Source organism: Bubalus bubalis, chromosome 4 (assembly GCF_019923935.1).
Source record: "Bubalus bubalis isolate 160015118507 breed Murrah chromosome 4, NDDB_SH_1, whole genome shotgun sequence".
NCBI lineage: Eukaryota > Metazoa > Chordata > Mammalia > Artiodactyla > Bovidae > Bubalus > Bubalus bubalis.
In genome coordinates, this window is record NC_059160.1 from 109569635 (window position 1) to 109595063 (window position 25429).

General features: G+C 38.9%; 1 protein-coding gene across 2 annotated transcripts in view; it reads left to right on the forward strand.

Moving 5' to 3' along the window:
- The window catches only part of LIN7A (lin-7 homolog A, crumbs cell polarity complex component), a 316647-nt gene that overhangs the window by 89030 nt on the left and 202188 nt on the right, over window positions 1-25429 (forward strand). For both annotated transcript variants that reach the window (XM_025284407.2, XM_006075150.4), the window contains exons 3-4: window positions 8956-9027; window positions 11554-11763. In XM_025284407.2, the coding sequence (XP_025140192.1) occupies window positions 8956-9027; window positions 11554-11763 (282 nt within the window). The remainder of the gene's footprint in view (window positions 1-8955; window positions 9028-11553; window positions 11764-25429) is intronic.

Genomic DNA, 25429 nt, shown 5'->3' on the forward strand with positions numbered 1-25429 from the left:
TCTTGTTATTGACTTTGGAGAGCTCTTTATATATTCTGGATAGGAGGCCATTTTTAGCTATGTATTTGCAAACATTTCCTCTCAGTCAGCTTGTCTTTTCATTTTCCTAGTTATTTTCTGCATTTTTAACTATATTTTTATTCTTTACTCTTAGTTTCTAAACCCTCATATTAACAAATTTACTTTGATTTCTAACAAAACTTGCAACTTTTGGAATTGGAAGAGGCTAGAAGAAAACAGACTCCAAATATAGCATAGTTACATATAACATTTACTTGAATAATATAGCAATGAGGAATTCTCTTGGCTGAAAATAGCATAAAATCCAACTTGAGTGGCTTAGACAAATAAGACTGTTTTTCTTCATTACAAGAAGTTGAGAGTAGGCAGCTGATCACAGAGATTCAGGAGTCCCATGTGATCAGAGCTGATGTCTATAGGTTTTGTTGGCCTTTCTGTTGTAGTTAAAGGTTGCTATCACAGCTGATAATATTCACTCAAATAAGAAACAGAGGGAGAAAAAAGGACAGTACTTGTACCAAGACAGCAACACTTTCACAGAAACCTCTCATCTACTTCCGGCTGAATTCTCACTGGACAGAACTGGGTCGTGTGTCTAGTCAGGGCTGGGAGGAGGGGGTTGAAAATAGGGCTGGCATAAGGCAAGCCTTTCTTGTGTCTATCTCATGCAACAACTTTAATATAACACCCAAATGCACAAGTCAATAAAACTGTCTGCAAGAGCAGAAGATAACAATCAGAATCTAGTTTTGAACTCAAAAGTTTTTTTTCTATACTTGCTGGCCAAGCAGCTAAACTCTAATGGCATCTTTCCAACTGAATCTTAGACATGCATGTAATAGTAATAATAAAAATATGGCAGCTATTATAATAAAAGTATAAGAATAAGATGTCATGGTTCATGAGGCCACATAACTTTTTCTTCTTTGGCTAACTCTTGAAGATAGTGTTTTACATAGTAGAAAAGTAAGATTCATAGATAATACATTCCTTAAAGTCACATTGAAAAGGGACTGAGAACAAGAAACTCATGATATAGAGTGGTCATCCCTTTCCTATATCTCTGTACCAATCAGAGTTTTCAAGATCAAGAACAATGATTCAATGTAAAGTTCATATTGATACTGTCTACATAGTCTATGACGGAGAAGGCAATGGCACCCCACTCCAGTACTCTTGCCTGGAAAATCCCATGGATAGAGGAGCCTAGTAGGCTGCAGTCCATGAGGTCGCTAAGAGTTGGACACAACTGAGCGACTTCACTTTGACTTTTCACTTTCATGCATTGGAGAAGGAAATGGCAACCCACTCCAGTGTTTTTGCCTGAAGAATCCCGGGGACGGGGGAGCCTGGTGGGCTGCCGTCTATGGGGTCGCACAGAGTCGGACATGACTGAAGCGACTTAGCAACAGCAACAGCAACATAGTCTATGATAAATGAAAGCTCAGAGGCAAACCTCTTGCACTTGAATTTTAGCTATTTGTTTTAACTCTATCTAAATGGGAACTATAAACTTGGTACACAAGAGAAGTTTTTGCTATGTTTGCATTTGTTATTCTCTCAGAGACATTGTTTCTCTCCAGAAAAAGTAAACTATCTGCTTTTAAATATAAAGAAAAAGTAAAATTTAAACTTTTCACTTAAAATATTTTAAAATAGCCCCTCTATGGTAAACATTAATATTAGCTCAAAGTTTTAGAAGCAGCCAGTATTTTTTTTTTTCATATTTTGGCCCATATGCCTAACATACTGAGTAGAATAGCCTATAAGTGAATATTAGCTGAATGAATTAATGAATGAATCTTTTTGAACCAACTCACTACACTTCCAATGCTTTTATTGAATTAATCTGTATTTGTTGATTTTCAGTATGTTAGAATAGATTCTGGGCTTTCCTGATGACTCTGCCTGCAATGTGGGAGACTTGGGTTCAATCCCTGGGTTGGGAAGATCCCCTGGAGGAGGGCATGGCAACCCACTCCAATATTCTGGCCTGGAGAATCCCATGGACAGAGGAGCCTGGTGGGCTACAGTCCATGGGGTTGCACAGAGTCAGACACAACTGAGCAACTAAGCAGCTGTGCTCACGACTGAGCACAGCACGGCAGAATAGGTTCTAAATACACAAAATGCGTGTTGAATTTGTGGGATTTACTCAAGGTTACGGAATTATTGATTAAAATGTAAAGTAAAACCCTGTAGGAAGAGTTTCTATAAATTATTTTTTTCACTAGGAATTAAATGTATCATATCCAATAGAATATGCTTAGAAATAGTGTAGGTAAAGTTTGCCAAACGTCTGGGGACCCAGAAGATTCCGAGGACCATAAGCCCCATCCCACTGTCCCTTCAAGAAGCCCATAAAAGGGTTTTTTGTTTCCCCTTCAGAAACTTTCTCAGGGTATCTGGAAAGTACTTGAGCTTTCCATAACAACTTTCTTCAAAAATTTATACTTTTACAGTTGTCCTTGAAAAGTAAGATAGGCAGGGATAGGCTTTGCCCCTTAGGACATAAAAGGCTAAGAAATGTTCATAAGATGACACAGCTAATGAAAAGATAATTAATGTCTCCAGGCTTTGACTTAGAGCATGACCTTTATAGCTCACTTTTGAAAGCCAAGTAATCAGAATCTATTGTATTTTATAGGATGAAAGCTGACAATAATACTGGATTTCACTTTGTATGTTATAACCAGAAAAGAGGATTAAAATGCTGTTTCACGTTCATTTGGAGTGATATATTTGTTGATTTCAGAACCATATTGTAAGTTTACAGCTACCTCTTGTTTAGTGGTATAAACATAAAAAATTCAGAAACTTTTATTCTGAATATAAGAACTCGTGACAGCTGCACGTCTGTTTCAACACATGCTGTCAAAATAGCAGTGGTCTGATGTTGTCTCAATATAAGAAAACTGATGTGGTTAAAAGAGGAAATATTTGGGAGGCAGTGAGATATGAATTTCTGTACCAAACTGACCACTGACTAGCTGTGTGATTGTGGGCATGTTGCCATCTCCATGGCTGTTTTCTTGTGTGCAGAATGCCTGAACCACAAGTTGTGAGAATGAAATGAACTCATGAATATAAAATGCTTAGCACTACACTTGGCCTATACTTGATATTTGACTCCAAAAATTATTTATTGAACATTTAGAAGACCTTTTACTCAGTGCTATACAAGTTACATTTTCCAGCTCACAAATTATTACATATCAAAAGAAAATAGGTATCTCTGTTTATTAGTTCAGGGTTTTCCAATCTCAGCTTCATTGACATTTTGGTAGGTAATTCATTATTGGAGTGGGGGCAGGCTACCCTGACCATTGTAGGCTGTTTAGCAGCATCCCAGGCCTCTACATACTAGAGGCCAGCAACACCATCACTCTCCCCATTTGTAACAACCCAAGATGTCTCCAGACATTGCTCAGTGTCTCCCGGAGGTGGGGGCAAAATTGTCCCTTGTCGAGAACCACAGTCTTGATCAGTTCTTCCTAAAAGTGTTCACAGCCTCCTATGGGTCCTAGAAGATTCTTCCTCAAAGTTCCCAGGGTCAAATACATTGGGAAACATTAAATAGTAATAATAGTAATTAATTTCTTATGCGTTTACTATATCCCATGGACAGCTCTTATCTCACTGAATCTTCACAACAGAAGAACTACAAGTTAGTTGCTGCTTTAAGCACATTTTTCAAATTAAAAATTGAGCCCAGAGAAATCAAGTAACTGATCAAGGCTTAGGGTTTGTTTCCTCCAGAGTCCATGCAGTTATCTATACACACTACTTTTCTTATAGAGCCCGTTTTTAAATTCACAATTCAAACTGGGGTGTTAAGGATAATTATTCTTAATTTGTATGTATCTCAGACTCTTAGAAAATTATTTTTTGCTTTTGTGCTTCAATTTTCCTCCTTTTATTTTTTATTGAAATATAATGGACATATATTAGTTTCAAATGTACAACATAGCAATTCAATATTTGTCTATACTGTGAAATAATCACCACAGTAAGTCGTTAGCATCCATAACTGTGAATAGTTACAAATTTTTTTCTTCTTTTCCTTGTGAGGAGGACTTTTATGATCTACTCTGTTAGCAACTTTCAAATGTACAATACATAGCTCCATGGCGTCACAGTGAGTCAGACATGACTAAGCACGCATGTATACACAGTACTGTTACCTGCAGTGACCTCGCTGTCCACTGTATTCCCATGACTGGTTTTATAACTGACGTTTGTACCTTGTTGCCCACCCCAACCCCCCTCTCTGGCAACTACCAATCTGTTTTCTGTATATATGAGCTTGGTTCTATTTGTTTGCTTGTTTTTTTTTTTTTTTTTTTTTTTTTACATGCCACATATAAGTGAGATCATATGGTATTTATCTTTCTCTGTCTGACTTATTTTAGTTAGCATAATGCCTTCAGGATCCATATACTTTATTACAAATTGCAAGATTTTATTCTTTGGCTGACTGGTATTCCATTGCCTGTTTATCCATCGATGTCTACTTAGTTTGTTTCTAGACCTTCAGTTCAGTTCAGTTCAGTCGCTCAGTCGTGTCCGACTCTGCGACCCCATGAGTCACAGCATGCCAAGCCTTGGCTCTCCTAAATAATGCTGCATTGAACATGGTGTGTGCATATATCTTTTTGAGTCAGTGTTTTCATTTTCTTTGGGTAAATACCCAGAAGTGCAATTACTGGATCATAATATAGTTCTATTTTTAATTTTTTGAGGAAATTCCACAATATTTTCCATAGTGGTTACACTAATGGGACTTCCCTGGTGGCTCAGGCAGTAAAGCGTCTGCCTACAGTGCGAGAGACCCAGGTTCGATCCCTGGGTCGGGAAGATCCTCTGGCGAAGGCAATGGCAACCCACCCCAGTACTCTTGCCTGGAAAATCCCATGGATAGAGGAACCTGGTAGGCTACAGTCCGTGGGGTCACAAAGAGTCAGACACAACTGAGCGACTTCACTTTCACTTTACACTAATTTACAATTGCATCAACAGTGCATGGGGGTTTTCTTTTCTCCACATCCTCTCCAACTCTTGCTTTCTTCTCTTTTTGGTAATAGCCATTCTAACAGATGTGAGATGATATCTCATTATGGTTTTGATTTGCATCCCCTGATGATTAGTGATGTGTTAGTGACGTTGAGCTTCTTTTCATGTGCCTGTTGGCCATCTGTACGTCTTCTCTGGAAAAATGTCTATTCAGATACCCTGTCCATTTTTTAAATTAGATTGTTTTGTTTTTGCTGTTGAGTTGTATGAGTTCATATATTTTGAATATTATCCTCTTATCAGATATGTGATTTGCAAATATTTTCTCCCTTTCAGTAAGTTGCTTTTTCATTTTGTTGATGGCTTCCCTTGCTGTGCAGAAGCTTTTTAATTTGATGTAGTCTCATTTGTTCATCGGAGAAGGCGATGGCACCCCACTCCAGTACTCTTGCCTGGAAAATCCCATGGATGGAGGAGCCTGGTAGGCTGCAGTCCATGGGGTCACAAAAAGTTGGACACGTCTGAGCAACTTCACTTTCACTTTTCACTTTCATGCATTGGAGAAGGAAATAGCAACCGACTCCAGTGTTCTTGCCTGGAGAATCCTAGGGACGGGGGAGCCTATTGGGCTACCGTCTATGGGGTCACACAGAGTCGGACACGACTGAAGTGACTTAGCAGCAGCAGCAGCAGCAGCAGTAGCAGCATTTGTTTATTTTTGCTTCTGTTACCTTTGCTTTTAGAGTCAGATCCAAAAAATTATCTCTGAGATCACTATCAAGAAGCTTACCACCTATGTTTTCTTCTATGAGTTTTACAGTTTGAGGTCTAATATTCAAGTGTTTAATCTATTTTGAATAAATTTGTGCGTATGGTCTAAGATAATTGTTTAGTTTCATCCTTTTGCATGTGGCTGTCCAGTTTTCTCAACAGTGTTTATTTGTAAGACTGTCCTTTCCCTATTGTGTATTCTTATTTCCATTATCATAAATTAATTGACCATACACTACAGGTTTATTTCTGGGCTCTCCATTCTGTCACATTGATCTATGTCTGTTTTTATGTCAACACCATACAGTTTTGGTCACTACAGCTTTGTAATATAGTTGGAAACCAAGGTGGATGATGCCTCCAGCTTTGTTCTCCTTTTTCAAGATTGCTTTGTCTATTCAAGGTCTTTTGTGGTTCCATATAAATTTTAGGATTATGTTCTATTTTTATGAAAAATGTCTTTGGAATTTTGATAAGAATTGCATTGAATCTGTTGATTGTGTTAAACTTAGATGAGAGTCTTCCTGATGGAAGGGCATTCCAAACAGAACACACAGCATGTGCAAAGGCCTGAACAACTCAGAGGGTGTGATATGTTTGGTTAATGCTCAGAGAGGAGGAAAGGAAGTACGAAAACAAGACTAAGAGAACAGACTGGGTTCTGCATTGTTTTGCTAGCCGGACTTTTGTAAGCATTTGACTTTGCAACCTTTACTGTAAGGGCAACAGGCAGCCAGGAGCACCGAAGCAGCATGGTCTGGTTGATGATGATAACTAAAGTCCATAGTGCTTTGTTGGTGGAAAGACCCAGTTGACATTAATGCAGTGCTTTGAGCAACAGATAGTAAGTCAGGATGGAGCAAAGGGGTCAAATGTGAGAGAGTTTTAACAAGTGAAACAGGCTAGAGAAAATCTTCCTCTTAAATAGGCTGTAAGAGCAAATAAGTGGCATTTGTGGAAGGGCTATTTCTAAAAAACAAAATGATGTACTGTCTAGGAAGTAGCATGGAAACATGTATAGCAGCTATTTTGATAATCTGAAGAATTTGCATTAACAGGTCCCAGTTCCACAAAATGTTCTTCAGAAAACTGTACTCCTCCCTGTTTAGATTTTCTACAGAAATTGGATACCATGGTTATTTAGTGGAAGTACAAGATAAAAGGTAGATTCTGAGTAGTCCTCCTGCCCTTCTAGTCCAGACTGTTTTATCTTTCTTCTCCTTAAATATGCTACCTGGGGAAGATGAATCAGCATTAGTGGGGAATTCAACCAAATCTATTTGAGAAAGGAGCCAATAAAAAAATGTTGGGAAATTAGTCCCAGACACTCAATGAATGGTTGTTGAATTAATCAACTTTTGAATTGACCTTAATAACTTTTAACTTAAGCATATAACGTATGATTAATAGAAAAGAAAAGAAATCTTCAATTTAAATTTTCCTATTTTATCTTTTATTGGTATAGTTTATGGGTCACTCCTGAAATATACTCCAGTATAATACCAAATGGACTTTTACCTTTGTGGTTTGCTGTGCTGTGCTTAGTCGCTCAGTCATATCCAACTCTTTGCAACTCCATGGACTGTAGCCTGCCAGGCTCCTCTGTCCATGGGATTTGCCAGGCAATAATACTGGAGTGGGTTGCCATTTCCTTCTCCAGGGGATCTTCCTGACTCAGGGATCAAACTCGGGTCTCCTGCTTCGCAGGCAGATTCTTTACTATCTGAACCACCATGGGAAGAGGGAGGTGCCACTTTGAGGACACTGAATCCAGGAACAGACCTAAGCTGGGAGTATGAGAAAGACAGGACTCTTACTTTAGCAACTTAAATGAGAGGCTTGATGTAGCATGCATGATCAGTTCCCACTCTGGGAAGATTTATTATTTAAATCTTCAAAATGAGCATATAATCAAGCATATTTAATCATGTTATTTTTCAAAACATCTTCTTCAAACTGTCCTTTAAAAGTTATCTTCTACACTTCAGTTTATTTAAAATTAAGCAATATATTTTAGCAACTGATTTCCTAACCCCATCCTTGGTAGTTTAGAGGAAAAACAATATTTCTGTTATGTTTCAACAGTCTCTATAGTTGTGTCTCAGTTCAGTTCAGTTCAGTCGCTCAGTCGTGTCCGACTCTTTGCGACCCCATGAATTGCAGCACACCAGGCCTCCCTGTCCATCACCAACTCCCGGAGTTCACTCAGACTCACGTCCATCGAGTCAGTGATGCCATCCAGCCATCTCATATAGTTGTGTCTAGAATCATACTTAGTAATAATATGTTCTGTCTAAGAAGTAACCTGTTGGGGTTGGCATTCTGAGAGTGTTATTTCAGTAAAAGGATCCATACAAAATAATTATTATTTACTCATTTTTCAGATGGACAAAAAGAATCAAAGTGGTAAAGTGGTTCAACCAAGACCTCATAGTTCCCAAATTATATTAAAAGGCTCAAACACAGGTCCACTAGTCAGCAAAACCTGTATGCTTACTGTAACATCATTCTAGACTCAGATTTTACCCTCCATTCTTTCCGTTTCACCTAAGTGTTAACATGAACCTGTAGTGGATATGTTGTTCTGTATACCAGTTCCGAGAATCTCTTACTTTACTTGTCTTTGCTCTTGAATCTTTGTAGTTACAAATTATGACTGTGTATCAGTAACACATTCCAACATGCATACCTTCCAGTGTTCAAAGAAAAGATATTGTAATCTCAGTGTTGTGGAATATTAATTTTGAAAACTGTTTTTAAAGTATCACCTAGATTCAGGAAATAACTATATACATCATTTTTATTACATATTTGAGAGCTAGAACTGTAAATAATGGTAAACATTTTTACCAAAGGGTTTTTTATAAAACCAGATATAGAAGTTTTATTACTTGATAAACAAGGAATGCCAAATTTAAAACTTCTGAATAAAAATGATTGCCTTATCTTTTCTACAGCAACCTCCTCCAACCCATCCAAAAAAATAGGAGGGATTTTTAGATCAAATCATCAGGATAATCGATCCAGACCTGTTTCACTTTGTGATAGGGAACTTCTGTCTTAACAATGAAAATTTATTGTCCTATCTGCAATGAAAGAATTGATATTCTTAATGTTCTTACACATTCTTTTTTTATGTGAACATTTTAGGTGTATCAATATATGCATGAAACGATAACTGTTAATGGCTGTCCCGAATTCCGTGCCAGGGCCACAGCAAAGGTAAGACTTGAGTAACTTTAAAAATATACTTAACCCCAGTGATCTAGTAATTGATTGTGCGCGTGTGTGTTTCAGGTATTCTCGTGTGTACACTGTAAGAGAATTTAGACATCAGTGGCAGCCCAGAGTCTAGAACCAGTACTACTTCCCAGGTAAAAATCCTAATGGAAAAATTGAACGTTTCTGCTGCTTCTGTAGCTTAAGAAAGGAGAATGATTTCATTAAACTCACTAAATGTTCATTTGGCACAAGCAAATCTACTGGTTCATCGTATGAAATACTTCTTGGTTTTTTGACACCTTCTTCTGATCCAAAAGAACCTGTTCACTATTCAATGCATGGAAATTTATTTGCACAAGTCCAAAGGTTTGACTCAAGCTAGACATGGCAAGAACTCACCCGATACCCACTGATGCAGGATTTTTCCATGTACTACTCAGCAGAGCAGCTGAACGAATATGATATTGACCTAAAGGGAAGGCTTGTCGGCTATTGTGGTAGAGACTACATTTGCTCTTGAAAAACTCCAATCCAGAGATTGCAGAGACCCTACGAATGAAAATGTTACAGCAGTAGGATCGTGAGATTATATGAAAATAGACCATAGGAAATAACAGTTTTAACCTAAAATTACTACTGCAGTTCTTATTTTATAAGTGCAGAAATGTTATAGTAGATATACATTTGCTTTTTAAAAGCTTTTCTCTTTCTAATAATACATACGAAATAACTGTTGGGAATAATCAGAATTTTCCATTTAATTCTTTTGTGTTACATCACCTCTTACTTGGTTTCTTTCCTGACTTTTAAGTTTTCATTCTGTAACTGAACACTGTAGACTTGTGACTATTTTTTTCGTGTTTTTTTTTTTTTTTTAACCCAGGCACAAAAAGGGTATTATTATCATTACATCATGCTTTGCTTGTACTGAAGTGAAACACACACAGAAAAATGATCCCTACATGGTTTAATTAAGGGGAAAGTGAATTATGTAGTATTTTACCATTCTCATTTCTTATTCATGTAGAACAGCAGGATAGCAGCATAATGTTGCAATAGCACAATATTTTCTGGTTGTTTCTGGGCTGTCTGCATTGCATCCATGTCAGCCATTAAAACCTATGCATGACAACAGGGTTTGCATGAGCAAATGCATGTAGCTAAAAACAAGCCATTATTTCCATTTCATTCACTATCTTTCACTAAATGCAGACAGTAGCATAATGCTAAGTTGATGTGTTAACGCTGTGTGTGAAAAAGAATGTACAGATGTTGGGAATCAGTATTTTCACAGTGTTGAGTAAATCGCTTTATAATAGACATCTAACCAGCTGTGGTTAAGGCAGGTTACTGGAGGTGGAAAATAAGAAGCAGGCAATATTCTTACTTTATTTCCATGGAAGGGAGGGGGTGAAAACTAATGGTAAGTTGTTTCTTTAACTTATTTTTTAAAACTAATATATATGAGTTTTAAAATAAACTTATGTCCATGTTAAATTATATTTTGTACATCTAGGTATAAAACCATGGACTTCTCATTTTAACTACATTGCTAAAGTAGTTGCAATATTAATTTTAAATATAGGGGGAAAAAACCTGTGCCAGATAAGAGGACCTCTCATAATAATATGGAATACTGATGTGAAATAATTATAATCTGTTTGAATCTATTATTTTGTTTTAGCTTTTTTTCTTTTAGGCATTTTCAATTTAGGAAAAAAGTACTAAATTTGCTAAGCCAGTGGTTTTGCAATAGCAAAATTCTAGATCTATTCACCAGGATACATGTATATGTATATATATGTATGTGTGTGTGTGTATATATATATATATATAAGTGCTCCTTGGTGTATTGAGTAAATATTTATGAACATTTATCAGGTGTTGCTAGTGGTAAAGGAACCGGCCACCAATTCAGGAGACATAAGAGATGCAGGTTCGATCCCTGGATCAGGAAGATCCTCTGGAAAAGGGCATGGCAATCCACTCCAGTATTCTTGCCTAGAGAACCCCATGTGTGACCCCATGTGTGACCATAGGGTCACAGAGTCAGACACAATTGAAGCTACTTCATGCATGCACTAGCACCAAGTTAGACTGTGTAATACAAAAAAGTGGAAGCCACAATCTCAGCCCTTAAGGTGCTGGTGATCAGCATGTATATAATATATGCAATAATTATAGTTTATGTACTGTATGTAGGTATTATATGCACCAAAGCTATTTGGAATCCAAGGACAGGAGGAATTGCATCTAACCAAGGTCTCTGGGAAAGATTTTTATGAAAAAGGGAAAACTTTGTCATAATGGGTAAGATGTAGAAAGGTGGAAATAGTTGGGCTGAGCTTTGCCAAAGAAAGGAATTATAAAGGACATCTAAATGAAGAAAGCCCCCTCCCTTTTGTATTCTTTCTTTCACAGGAGAATGCTATAAAATAGGAGGAGTTGCCTGGTCTACGCACTGCAAATCGTGTGAATAGCCTTATTTCCCTCGTTTTATCACCAAATGATCATCTTTTCTTTCAGGCTACAGTTGCAGCTTTTGCAGCTAGTGAAGGCCATTCCCACCCTCGGGTAGTCGAACTGCCAAAGACAGATGAAGGCCTTGGTTTTAACGTGATGGGAGGAAAGGAGCAAAATTCTCCCATTTATATCTCTCGCATCATTCCTGGAGGGGTGGCTGAAAGACACGGAGGCCTCAAGAGAGGAGACCAGCTGCTATCAGTGAATGGAGTGGTATGTTCATAACATAATCAGAGGTTTTTCACTCTGAGTACATCTTCCCCTCCCCCCAACGCTGTTATTGAATCAGTATTGAAATCCTAGAGCAAATCTTTATATTGTGTCCAAACAACTTCCTAAGCATTGATGGATATCAAACCTACAAAAGAGATAATTTTATAGCTTTGATTTCTCATTTTGTCTTATTCAGGGATAATAAAGAGGACCTCCTGGGAAAATCATCCCAAGATATTATTCCAGCTAGTAGAATTTTCCCCACATAATACTCTAATTGAATTAATACTTAAAAGAACATAATTTCAAGTTACTTTTATTCAAAGTTTGTTGTTGTTCAGTCACTGAGTTGTGTCTGACTCTTTGCAACTCCATGGACTGCAGCATACCAGACTCTCCTATCCTTCATCAGAGATATGAATGAATTTCCTCAAATTCATCTTTAATCTCAGAATTTGCTCAAATTCATGTCCATTGAGTTATTCAAAGTTACTGTAGGCAAATATACACATTTAAAAAATAAAGCTAGAACTTTTACCCTATTTATTTTTCATTTTAATTATAGAAAAAGGATGCCTTTAATATGTATAATAACAACATACATGGAAAAGGCTAATGCACAGGTAATTCTTTAAGCCAAGTAAACAGCTACAGTAAAATAAAAATATATTAGCCCCTTTCCTGAAAAAAAAAAAAAGTGGGGGATTATCTATTCATTATATTTATCTTAGTTTTCACATGAAGTGAAAAGTATGAACATATATTTTTTTCATATCTCATATTCTTTGGATGCCATTACCTTTACATGTAATAATGAGTTGTTAATGAAATGGCTTCATGTGAAATGCATAATTCTTCCCTTCTACTTAAATCAAAAATAATAACCCAAAAGCAAAAATTTCAAAAGTATGAATAGAAACATATCAAAGCTTACTTTTCTTTTCACCTTGGATCTGTCTTCTAAGAACTTAAGGTTTAAACAAATAAATTAGATTTGTGTTCTTTGTGGTCATAGTGATTTCTGCTAAGGACATAATATCCAAAATAAATGCATTTGAAACGTGATATTTTGTTTATAGCCATGGAATAAATTCTTCTGTATTTATATCTTGCATTTTTTTTGGCATGACTACTAGTTTTATAGAACCCCAAATTATTCAACTCTGCAGATCTCTCATGTACATCAAAATCACCAATCCATGAATATTTTATTTCCCTTCAGCATTCCAATTCTAAAATTACCATTTCATTTACTTTTTTCTATGCAACAATGCTTTAAAATGAGCTTTTTATTGACCTTTAGATAACTAGGACTTTTTCAAAGCATGTTTCAACTGATAATTTCATAGTTAAGTTTTCTAGGGGAGGACTCTAAATCTAGGTCATGCAATTATGTCACAAAGTAATCTGTGCCTCACTGTGTGAATTTATGATTTCTCTGAATGTATTGGGTAGATCAAAGGAAGAGTATATATATTTTTAAAAGAACCAAAAATATATTCGTAGTAAGTGTATTTATGTAAAGCTACAGAAAATTTATATTAAATCAATATTTGGTTGACTTTATTTAAGCTATCTGTCAAAAGGGCAAAAGAACCTTTGTTTAACCCATAAGTTTGTAGGGAACAGAGCTGTTGGCATTTAATAATCACTCCACTATTCCTTGCAATGATCTGGGACTTTATCTGGCAGATTGCGGGTGCAATGGAATCAGACACATCAGACTCTACCTCTCAATATCCATGGATTTGATAGATTGTTGTTGTTGTTGTTCAGTCACCCAATCATGTCCAACTCTTTGCGACCCCATGGACTGCACCATGCCAGGCCTCCCTGGCCCTCACCATCTCCCAGAGTTTGCCCAGGTTCATGTCCATTGCGTCAGTGATGCCATCCAGCCATCTCATTCTCTGACATCCTCTTCTTCTGCTTTCAATCTTTCCCAGCATCAGGGACTTTTCCAGTGAGTTGGCTGTTTGCATCAGGTAACCAAAATACTGGAGCTTCAGCTTCAGCATCAGTCCTTCCAATGAATATTCAGGGTTGATTTCCCTTAAGATTGACAGGTTTGATATCCTTGCTGTCCAAGGAACCCTCATGAGCCTTCCTAGTTTGCAACCATCAATTCTATGGCACTCTGCCTTCTTTACAGTCCAGCTCTCACAACCTTACATTACTACTGGGAAGACCATAGCCTTGACTATACAGAGCACACTAAGTTTGTCGTAGCTTTCCTGCTGAGAAGCGGTCGTCTTCTCATTTCATGGCTGCAGTCACCATCTGCAGTGATTTTAGAGCCCCAGATAGGAAATCTGTCACTACTTCCACCTTTTCCCCTTCTGTTTGCCATGAAGTAATGGGGCCAGATGCCATGATCTTAGTTTTTTTAATATTTAGTTTTAAGCCAACTCTTTCACTCTCCTCCTTCACCCTCATCAAGAGACTCTTTAGTTTCTCTTCGCTTTATGCCATTAGAGTACTATGATCTGCATATCTAAGGTTGTTGATGTTTCTCCTGCCTATTTTGATTCCAGCTTGTGACTCATCCAGGCTAGCATTTCTCATGACGTGCTCAGTGTGTGTTAGTCGCTCAGTCGTGTCCAACTCTTTACAACCCCATGGTCTGTAGCCCGCCAGGCTCCTATGTTCATGGAATTCTCCAGTCAAGAATGGTGGAGTAGATTGCCATTCCCTTCTCCAGGGGATATTCCCGACCCAGGGATTGAACCCAGGTATCCCATATTGCATCCTGAGCCACCAGGGAAGCTCAGTGTGTAGGTTAAATAAACAGGATGACAGCAGGCAGGCCTGCCGTGCTCCTTTCTCAGTCCTGAGCCAGTCAGTTGTTCCATACAGAGTTCTAACTGTTGCTTCTTAACTCACATACAGGTTTCTCAGGAGACAGGTAAGATGGTCTGGTATTCCCATCTCTTTAAGAGCTTTCTGCAGTTTGTTATGATCCACAGTCAAAGGCTTCAGCATAGTCAATGAAACAAGGTAGATGTTTTTCTGGAATTCCCTTGGTTTTTCTATAATCCAACAAATGTTGGCAATTTGATCTCTGGTTCTTCTGCCTTTTCGAAACCCAGCTTGGGCATCTGGAAGTTCTTGGTTCATGTAATGCTGAAACCTAGCACACAAGATTTTAAGCACGACCTTACTAGCATGGGAGGTGAGTCCAATTGTCCAATGGTTAGAACATTCAAGTACTACCCTTCTTGGGAACTGGGATGAAGATTGACCTCTTCCAGTCAGTAGAAAAGGATTTAGTTAATGGATTAATAACCCCTAAACTGAATTTCCTAATCTGAATAAGGCGAGCAGGGACTAATTTTAAGAGGTCGAATGAAAATTAAAATGAGGCAAAATGTCTGTTGAGAACTATCCTGTGATAATTTGGTCACACACAAATTAAGTGTGTAAGTGTGGTTAGTGAAGAAACTTGAAGAGAGTTAGCAGTCCCCCTATGATATTGCTAATGCTAGTTATGTAACTTTTAAAGCAAAGTCTGCTGTCCATAAAAGCATATTTTAGCAAACATTTATTAGCAAAAAGGCATTAATAGACTCATACAACCTCTTCTGTTAAGTTTGATAACATCCTAGTTTGGTCCAGTCAGATGTTCCAAACCCTGAAACCTTGAAACCTTGAAAAAAGAGTTTATTTGAGGCAGATGAAACAACATTCCAGAGCCAAGATTTTTGTTATAGTCAGCATCAGAGAACCAGAAATTCTATTAAACTGGCAGTTGGAAATAAGAAGCTTTAGTGATCAAACTTATGCCACTAATCCTTTGGTGCAAGCTGTGAGCCTCCTTAAGATTTTTGCAACCTGGTCATGCAAAGGTGGGAAATATCTCCAGAATCTTTAGTATTCCACTTATATTTAAAACCTTTAATTTTGTTGATTAAGTTCTATTTAACATGCTAATTCGTAAGTCACTAATTTTGCCAGTAAGAATCCATTTCTGACAAACTGTTGCTAATAAACAAAACATCCTTAAGATGGGTATAACAAAAGCTTTTGTAGTGCGACCAGCCTCTGGAGTACCTCTCTGATGTAATGTTTGCTGACCACCTAGACTGATTTAGGCTTCTCAATTTGTAATGTAAAATATTGCATATCTATAAAATCAAACTATGCATTATAAACTACCTATTTTAAAGTACCTAAAGGTAAGTTATATACATTTTAACAGCACCTAGTATTTATCAGGTATTCATCGAAAGGTAGTTTTCGTTCTGTAAGTGAGAGATTTCATGACCCAGTGGGTTTCCAATTGTCAGCCAAAGTAGTTAATCCAATGCAATAACCCTGGGCTGCTAACACTGAATCCACAAGTCTTCTCAATATAAATAATTCCAGGCAGATAGCAGTATTTAATGGAAAAAAAAATTGTTCTGTAATGGAAGGACCACAAAAGAGAAAATGTTAGCAAATGATCAAGTTTACACTTTAAAATAAAGTACCATTTGGGAAAATTAATATGGAATATTTTCAGAACATACCATCCTAAACTGAGAACAAATTTTGTAAGAGTGATTTGAAGAGATGAAGCAAACCTTAATACTTCAGTACAAGTCTTCTTGAGAAGATTTCCTACTGCCCTACTTAAAAAGTAAGGAAATTGTTGCATGGAACTTTTAAACATCTGAAAAGACACCTGAAAAGATGTCTTAATTATGTATGTTTGTATTTATGCTCTACCTGCATTTAGGAAGGATATATCATGATTATCTGGGCTTCTGTGGTGGCTCAGATAGTAAAGGATCCTCCTGAAGTGCAGGAGACCTGGGTTTGATCTGGATACCCACTCCACTGTTCTTACCTAGAGAATTCCATAGACAGAGGAGGCTACAGTCCAAGGGATTGCAAGAGTTGGACATGATTGAACAACTATTTTTTTTTATCATGATATCAGTAATCCAAATCCATAAATGCCCCAACCAGTAACACTGAAGAAGCTGAAGTTGAACGGTTCTATGAAGACCTACAAGACCTTTTAGAACTAGCACCCAAAAAAGATGTTCTTTTCATTATAGGGGACTGGAATGCAAAAGTAGGAAGTCAAGAAACACCTGAGGTAACAGGCAAATTTGGCCTTGGAATACAGAATGAAGCAGGGCAAAGACTAATAGAGTTTTGCCAAGAAAATGCACTGGTCATAGCAAACACCCTCTTCCAACAACTCAAGAGAAGACTCTACACATGGACATCACCAGATGGTCAACACCGAAATCAGATTGATTATATTCTTTGCAGCCTAAGATGGAGAAGCTCTATACAGTCAACAAAAACAAGACCAGGAGCTGACTGTGCCTCAGATCATGAACTCCTTATTGCCAAATTCAGACTGAAATTGAAGAAAGTAGGGAAACCACTAGACCATTCAGGTATGACCTAAATTAAATCCCTTATGATTATACAGTGGAAGTGGGAAATAGATTTAAGGGCCTAGATCTGATAGATAGAGTGCCTGATGAACTATGGAATGAGCTCAGTTCGTGACATTGTACAGGAGACAGGGATCAAGACCATCCCCATGGAAAAGAAATGCAAAAAAGCAAAATGGCTGTCTAGGGAGGCCTTACAAATAGCTGTGAAAAGAAGAGAAGCAAAAAGCAAAGGAGAAAAGGAAAGATATAAGCATCTGAATGCAGAGTTCCAAAGAATAGCAAGAAGAGATAAGAAAGCCTTCCTCAGCAATCAATGCAAAGAAATAGGGGAAAACAACAGAACTGGAAAGGCTAGCGATCTCTTCAAGAAAATTAGAGATACCAAGGGGACATTTCATGCAAAGATGGGCTTCATAAAGGACAGAAATGGTATGGACCTAACAGAAGCAGAAGATATTAAGAAGAGGTGGCAAGAATACACAGAAGAACTGTACAAAAAAGATCTTCACGACCCAGATATTCATGATGGTGTGATCACTGACCTAAAGCCAGACATCCTGGAATGTGACGTCAAGTGGGCCTTAGAAAGCATCACTACAAACAAAGCTAGTGGAGGTGATGGAATTCCAGTTGAGCTATTTCAAATCCTGAAAGATGCTGCTGTGAAAGTGCTGCACTCAATATGCCAGCAAATTTGGAAAACTCAGCAGTGGCCACAGGACTGGAAAAGGGCAGTTTACATTCCAATCCCAAAGAAAGGCAATGCCAAAGAATGCTCAAACTACCGCACAATGGCACTCATCTCACATACTAGTAAAGTAATGCTCAAAATTCTCCAAGCCAGGCTTCAGCAATACGTGAACCATGAAATTCCTGATGTTCAAGCTGGTTTTAGAAAAGGCAGAGGAACCAGAGATCAAATTGCCAACATCCACTGGATCATGGAAAAAGCAAGAGAGTTCCAGAAAAGCATCTATTTCTGCTTTATTGACTATGCTAAAGCCTTTGACTGTGTGGATCACAAGAAACTGTGGAAAATTCTGAAAGAGATGGGAATACCAGACCACCTGACCTGCCTCTTGAGAAACCTGTATGCAGGTCAGGAAGCAACAGTTAGAACTGGACAAGGAACAACAGACTGGTTCCAAATAGGAAAAGGAGTACATCAAGGCTGTATATTGTCACCCTGCTTATTTAACTTATATGCAGAGTACATCATGAGAAACGCTGGACTGGAAGAAACACAAGCTGGAATCAAGATTGCTGGGAGAAATATCAATAACCTCAGATATGCAGATGACACCACCCTTATGGCAGAAAGTGAAGAGGAACTAAAAAGCCTCTTGATGAAAGTGAAAGTGGAGAGTGAAAAAGTTGGCTTAAAGCTCAACATTCAGAAAACGAAGATCATAGCATCCGGTCCCATCACTTCATGGGAAATAGATGGGGAAACAGTGGAAACCGTGTCAGACTTTCTTTTTTTGGGCTCCAAAATCACTGCAGATGGTGACTGCAGCCATGAAATTAAAAGACGCTTACTCCTTGGAAGGAAAGTTATGACCAACCTAGATAGCATATTCAAAAGCAGAGACATTACTTTGCCAACAAAGGTCTGTCTAGTCAAGGCTATGGTTTTTCCTGTGGTCATGTATAGATGTGAGAGTTGGACTGTGAAGAAGGCTGAGTGCCAAAGAATTGATGCTTTTGAACTGTGGTGTTGGAGAAGACTCTTGAGAGTCCCTTGGACTGCAAGGAGATCCAACCAGTCCATTCTGAAGGAGATCAGCCCTGGGATTTCTTTGGAAGGAATGATGCTGAAGCTGAAACTCCAGTACTTTGGCCACCTCATGCGAAGAGTTGACTCATTGGAAAAGACTCTGATGCTGGGAGGGATTGGGGGCAGGAGGAGAAGGGGACGACAGAGGATGAGATGGCTGGATGGCGTCACTGACTCTATGGACGTGAGTCTGAGTGAACTCCAGGAATTGGTGATGGACAGGTAGGCCTGGCGTGCTGCGATTCATGGGGTTGCAAAGAGTCGGACACGATTGAGCGACTGAACTGAACTGAACTGATCTGATAAAAAGTAAAATGTGTTAATGAAGAATTATTAACATGGCATGTTAGGGAAAAAATCAATAAGTATAAATTTTTAAAAGATACAGCAACAGAGCAAGTAATATTTTTTTCTCTTAGTGTCTTAGAAATCAAAACAGAAGGAGACTTATACCAGCTCAGCCATCATTGGTAGAGACTTTTTTTCTGTCCCTGAGCTCCAGAGAAACTTCCCCTGGGATTTTTACAAATGAGATATTGAATTACCTAATACAATTTTATGGAAAATGCAGAGGCCTTTTGCGCTGGGCTACTTCTTAGGTCAAGCCTCAATAAAAACTTAGAACTGAATGTTCAATTAAACTTAAAGTTAACAGGAAGTCAAAATGTTACAGTTAGAATTTATAGCTTTCTAATGATCTCCTTTTTACTCTTTTATACCCAAGTGTTTCATCAGCAATTTCAAGAAGGAACTAAAGGGCCATATATAAAGGTTGCAGCCAGCAGGAACAGTAAATACATTTAGTGATTGGGTCTGGATATATATATATTTTTTAAATGCCAATGGAATGGTACAATAAGCTGAATTCAGGAAGAATCTATGTGAAGTCCTGCCCATTTGCCAAACATTCTACCTTTGTGCAGAATCAGCAAGTGTGTCAGTAGTTCCGTTGTGTACAACTCTTTCCCATGGACTGTAGCCCACTAGGCTTCTGTGTCCATGGAATTCTCCAGGCAAGAATACTGGAGTGGGTAACCATTTCCAGGGGCTCTTCCCAGCGCAGGGACTGAACCCGGGTCTCCTGCACTGCAGGCAGACTCCTTACAGTCTGAGTCACCAAGGAATCAGGCAGGGAAAACCAAAATTAGGCAGAATCAGGAAGGAATGGTTAAATATCAAAACCTGAAGGAAAAAAACAAAAAACCTGAAGCAAAAAACAGTCTAGGGGGTTTCAATTGATTTCCAGAGAAATCTGAAGCAAGTCAAGGGGAAAAAATATGTCATTATAGGGGCCATTAATACAAATATGTATGAACATGGAAGGAAGAAGAAATTGGTTCAGCTCTGAACGGGCTGTTTGGCTCATACCCCACTGTGCTCTGATCCTGATTCCATCTTTGCAAAGAACAGTGAGCTTGTCCGGAGTCGAGCAGTCTTGTACAGGAAGAAGGACTTGACTTGCTTGGGACAGAGAAGAGGCTCAGGGCAGCGATGGCTGCCTTCACGTGTCCTCCACTGTGTGAGGCAGCAGGTGGCAGAGCCCAGGCCGTTGGGCAAAGCCACAGGGAAGGGCTTCTGGTGAGAAAGAGCCATTAGACACATAGGGAAGGACGTAATCATAAGTCATAGTGTGCCCATCATTTGAAGTTTTAATCAAAGATTAGAGGACCAACTGGCAAGAATATTTCAGATTATGAGTACAATATAGAGGGCTACAACAGTTGACCCAAGGTCCCTTCTAACTGTGACTCTGTGTTTCCAGATGGTATTTTGCTGAGGCTCCTGTATACCCCTCCACACACGCAAACACACACACTCTCCTTATACACGTAAGGAGGCTCTCTGTGTACCTTCCTAATGAGAAATTTTTCTTAAACAGAAGTATTAGACATGGGCTACAATATAATTGTTTTTTAATTTAGTACTTTACAGTTTATGAACAGTATTTACCTAAGATTCTCTCATCTGTTCCTCAAAAAAGTCTTACGAATGGATAGGGCCAGAGTTTGTTTTCTCTCTTTCTCTTTTACACATACATACATGCACGCACACACAGAGATACACACAGAGAAATGTGTACACCTTTGCACACCAAAGCCCACACCAAATACATACATAAACAGTGAATTTCAGCGTTTATTATGACCGTAACTGATGCTTACCAAGTGTAATAATTGGTTACTGAAAAAGTAAACCCCAGTGAAATCTGAGTGAGCTCCAGGACTGTGCCATGATTTTAATACTATACAGTTGTTTTTCACAAGATGTTTCTATTGAGGAAAGCTGGCTAAAGTGTCCACAGGGTCTCCTTGTACATTTTTTTTTCAACTTCCTCTGACCTAATAATTATTTCCTAGAAATATTTTAAAAGGGAGAAAGTCCAAAATAATCAGTATGATAGACTCCCATACTGACGGGAGAGAAGGCAGGTGGGGAACAGGGAGGCTCAGGATAGAAAGATAAAATAAAAGCACAAGAAATTTAAAACTATGTCATAGTGAAAAAGAGACCTTCATTAGCTCCTGAAATCCAGGCATTGTTTTTGAGCATCATTGGTGGGGAAATTGCAGTTAAATTTGCCCAGCTCTATAGTTAATCCTAAATAAAGCTTTCGATACAGTGTATGATCAGTGCTAATTGATTTTTAAGCATAACAAATGAATGAGTAAAAGTTGAGGGATGGAACAGAATAAATTGTTTTCCTGGAACCTGGCTTTTCTCCCATTTTATAAATACTTCTGCCAAGTTAAGGGTGAGTACTCATAGCCCATATTATTTATGCAGAAAGGCTGTCAGATGTGGAATGAGGATGAAACAAAAATTAGAACTCTCTAGATTTGAGCTTTGTGAAACTACAGAGTCCAGATGAGAAATCTATGTTAAATCTTATTTATCTATTATCTGAACAAAGAGAAAATACAAAGATGCTTTTAAATTACTGTGAAATGCACTATAAGGTTTCTGTGAAAATTTAAGCGCTACATTGAAACGCGTGTCCCACTGATAGCAATGGTTTTGTTCACTGCTTCTCTGCAGTCTTAGTGCAGCATGCAGGTGTGCTCAGTCGTGTCTGACTCTTTGCTACCCCGTGGACCATAGTCTGCCAGGCTCCTCTGTCCATGGGATTCTCCAGGCAAGAATACTGGAGTGGGTTGCCACTTCCTTCTCCAGGAGATCTTCCTGACCCCGGGATCGAACTCGCATCTCCTTTTGGCAGGCATCTTCTTCACCACTGAGCCGAAGCCCGCTTAGAACAGCAGCTATCTATATAGTCAAAGCTCCATATGTATTTACCTCCAGGCAACGTTCTGAGCACTTTACATATTGAATTAATTGTTTCCTCATAATGCTCTTTTGTGTTAAGTGTTCTTATTGTCACTCTCATGAATGAGGGAACTGAGGAAGAGAGAGACCAAGTGACTTGCCCAAGGTTGTATGGCCAACTGAATGGCAGAGCTGGAGAGTCTAATCTGGGCAGTCTGGCCTTATTCATCCTAATTTAAGGGTCAATCTCTTAGTCCTTTAAAGACTAGTGTTTTCCTGTATGGTATAGAAAAGATCAAGGTTTTTTCACTTTTATAGGTTTGCATAAGCAGTTTTGGTTGGGTTGAGTATTGTTTTTCTGTTTCTTATAAAGGGCTTTGACTTTTAAAAAGTGGAGAACCATTCCTAAAAATAGTCACATTTTGGAAAAGGAGACATTTACCTTAGTATTTCTGAGGTATGCTTGTGTACATATAAATGTATATGAAACTGTTGACATAACCACCACTTATCCCAGCATAAAGGAAAGTCTCCCAGAGATTCAGTTCAGTTCCATGCTGATCATAGTAATGAGATTTTTGCTCCATGTGTGTATTAGTTTCTTATGGCTGCTGTAACAAATTACCATATACTTGATGGTTTAATTAACAGAATTTATTCTCTCATAGTTCTGGAGACTGGAAGTTAGAAATCAGCTTGAATGACCCCAAACCAGGCTGTCAGCCAGGGCTATACTCCCTCCAGAGGCTCTGGTAGACAGTTCTCTTCTTGTGACTTCTGTGTGGAATCTCCCCTGGCTTCCCAGGTGGTGCTAGTGGTAAAGAACCCACTTGCCAGAGTAGGAAACATAAGAGACGTGGGTTCAGTCCCTGGGTTGGGAAGATCTCCTGGACTAGGGCCCGGCAACCCACTCCATTATTCTTGCCTGGAGAATCCCATCGACAGAGGGGCCACAGTCCATAGGGTTGCAAAGAGTCCCATCAGGACTGAAGTGTCTTAGCATTTAAATAAGGTGGGATAATCTCCTTATCTCAAGATCAAGATTCTTAAGTTAATTACATCTGCAAAGACTCTTTTCCATACAAGGCAACGTTTACAAGTTCCAGTGAATAAGACTTGGTCATGGAAAACCGTTATTCTAAATTCAGAGGACTTGTGAGCTTCCAGGACAGTCGAAAGGGATCAGTTGTCCACAGCCCATGAGCACACTGGTTTTTCTACCCTCAGGATAGTATGTGCTGAGTATTTTCCACTCTACTCCTGGTTCTGACAATGCAACTTCCTTTTCCCCCTCCCACTTTGAGTACTTTTCTGCTTTTACTTCTGCCTGTACAGTCAGTGAAGCTTGTCCTCCTTCTCTTCCTCCTTGCCCCAACCCCAGCCTTCACCTAGCCTTTAGATAATGGGGGGAAAATGCAACTCTCTCCTTCTGCCTCAGCTAGGTTTGAGTTCTGTTTGTTCCTAGGTGTGGGCTGACAGAAGCAAAAGGGGCGGGGAAGTACATAAAAAACCCACAGATTTATACTTCATAGTATAACACTGCCTCATAATTAAATACTATAAGAAGTGTTAAAGGGGGAAAAGGAGAAGAAAACAAGGTGCCATGTAAAAGAATAAGAGCAGCTCCTTTTGATAGTGTTAGGAATGGCCTCTTTTAGAGGAGACATTTAAGCTGATACTAAAGGCAAGGACAGGGCTTCCCAGATGGCTCAGGTAAAGAATCTGCTTGCCAATTCAGGAGACGCAGGTTTGATCCCTGGGTTGAGAAAGACCCCCTGGAGGAGGAAATGGCAACCCACTCCAATATTCTTGCCTGGGAAATCCCATGGACAGACGATCCTGGTGGGCTATAGTCCATGGGGTTGCAAAGAGTCGGATATGACTTAGTGACTAAAAGCAAAAAGGGCAAGGAAGAGTCAGTCATCATCATAAGAGCTGGTGTGAAGTTACAGGTAAGAAAGCCTATGACTTTCGTGTAGGACTGTTACCAACCAGGATTCTTGGCCTTCCTTACTACAGATTGATAAGAAGCAAGAGAAGAAATCCAGGAAAGCCTTCACTGGGGCCTTCGCTGCAGCAGTGGGGTGGTGGGTGTGAAAACAAGTAACAGGTTCCCTCGCTCACTCCCCCAGGCGGCGAGTAAAGCCAGCTCCTTATATAAGGTGAGGGCAGGGGTCAGGCCAGAGGGGTGGATCAGGGGGTTTGGCCACCTGTCCTCATGATGTTGAGTGCAGGGTTCATGCTCAGGACCCTGTTTTTAGCTCCCAGCAGCTTGTTTTTGCTCCTGGCTCTTCAAAAGTGGCAGTGTGTTTTTGGTCTTTTTATAGTTAGTTGTCCATAGTCTGCCCCAGTTGTTCACGCACACAGTTATTTTTAGTCCTTTATAGTTTCTTTGTGTTTTGTTGCTGGAGGAGACATTTGTCCATTTGCGAGACTGAAGCAAGGGGTCCCAGGTCCCAGGTTGTCTCAGCCTTGGCTGAAAGAAGAGCGGGGGGGTGGGTCATGGAGAGACGGACAAAAGGAGCTGAGGAGTGGTGGGAGCCAGACAGGTCTGATTCTTAGAGGTGCTACCAGAAAGGTTATGTTTTATTTTAAGGGCACTAGGAATCTCTGTGTTGTCCATCAATCCTAAAATCTGGTCATGTGCCAAGAGTTTCTGATACCTACCGTGGCCGGTCGTGCTGCAATCCATGGGGTTGCGGAGACATGACTTACAGACTGAGCAACAACAACTATGGCTAGTCACTACAAAATGAAATGTATTATAGATTTTCTGTTTTAGTATAGTATTATTATTTTTTCTATATTGAAATTTTCTTTATAAACCCTTAAACCACTTGAATAAGATCTAGTGTCTGATAACAACTTTACAAGTCATTTTCTTTCTATTTCTACTTTCAATGAAAATTAGAAAGCCTTATTGTCAATTGCTATTTTCAAATTTTCAAATGTTGTTACATTTAAAGTTTTTGAAGAGTTTGAGGTTAGTCTAACTATAATATGACTATTTACAATTTGGGGACTCTATTTCATCATCTGTAGAACAGATAATAATATCTTTCTCTCATGGCTGATCTGAAGGTTATATAAAAGAAAGTATGTGAAAGTATCTGCCACTGTGGCAGATAACTTTTATAAACTCAATAGCTGCTGCTGCTGCTGCTGCTAAGTCGCTTCAGTCGTGTCTGACTCTGTGCGACCCCATAGACGGCAGCCTACCAGGCTCCCC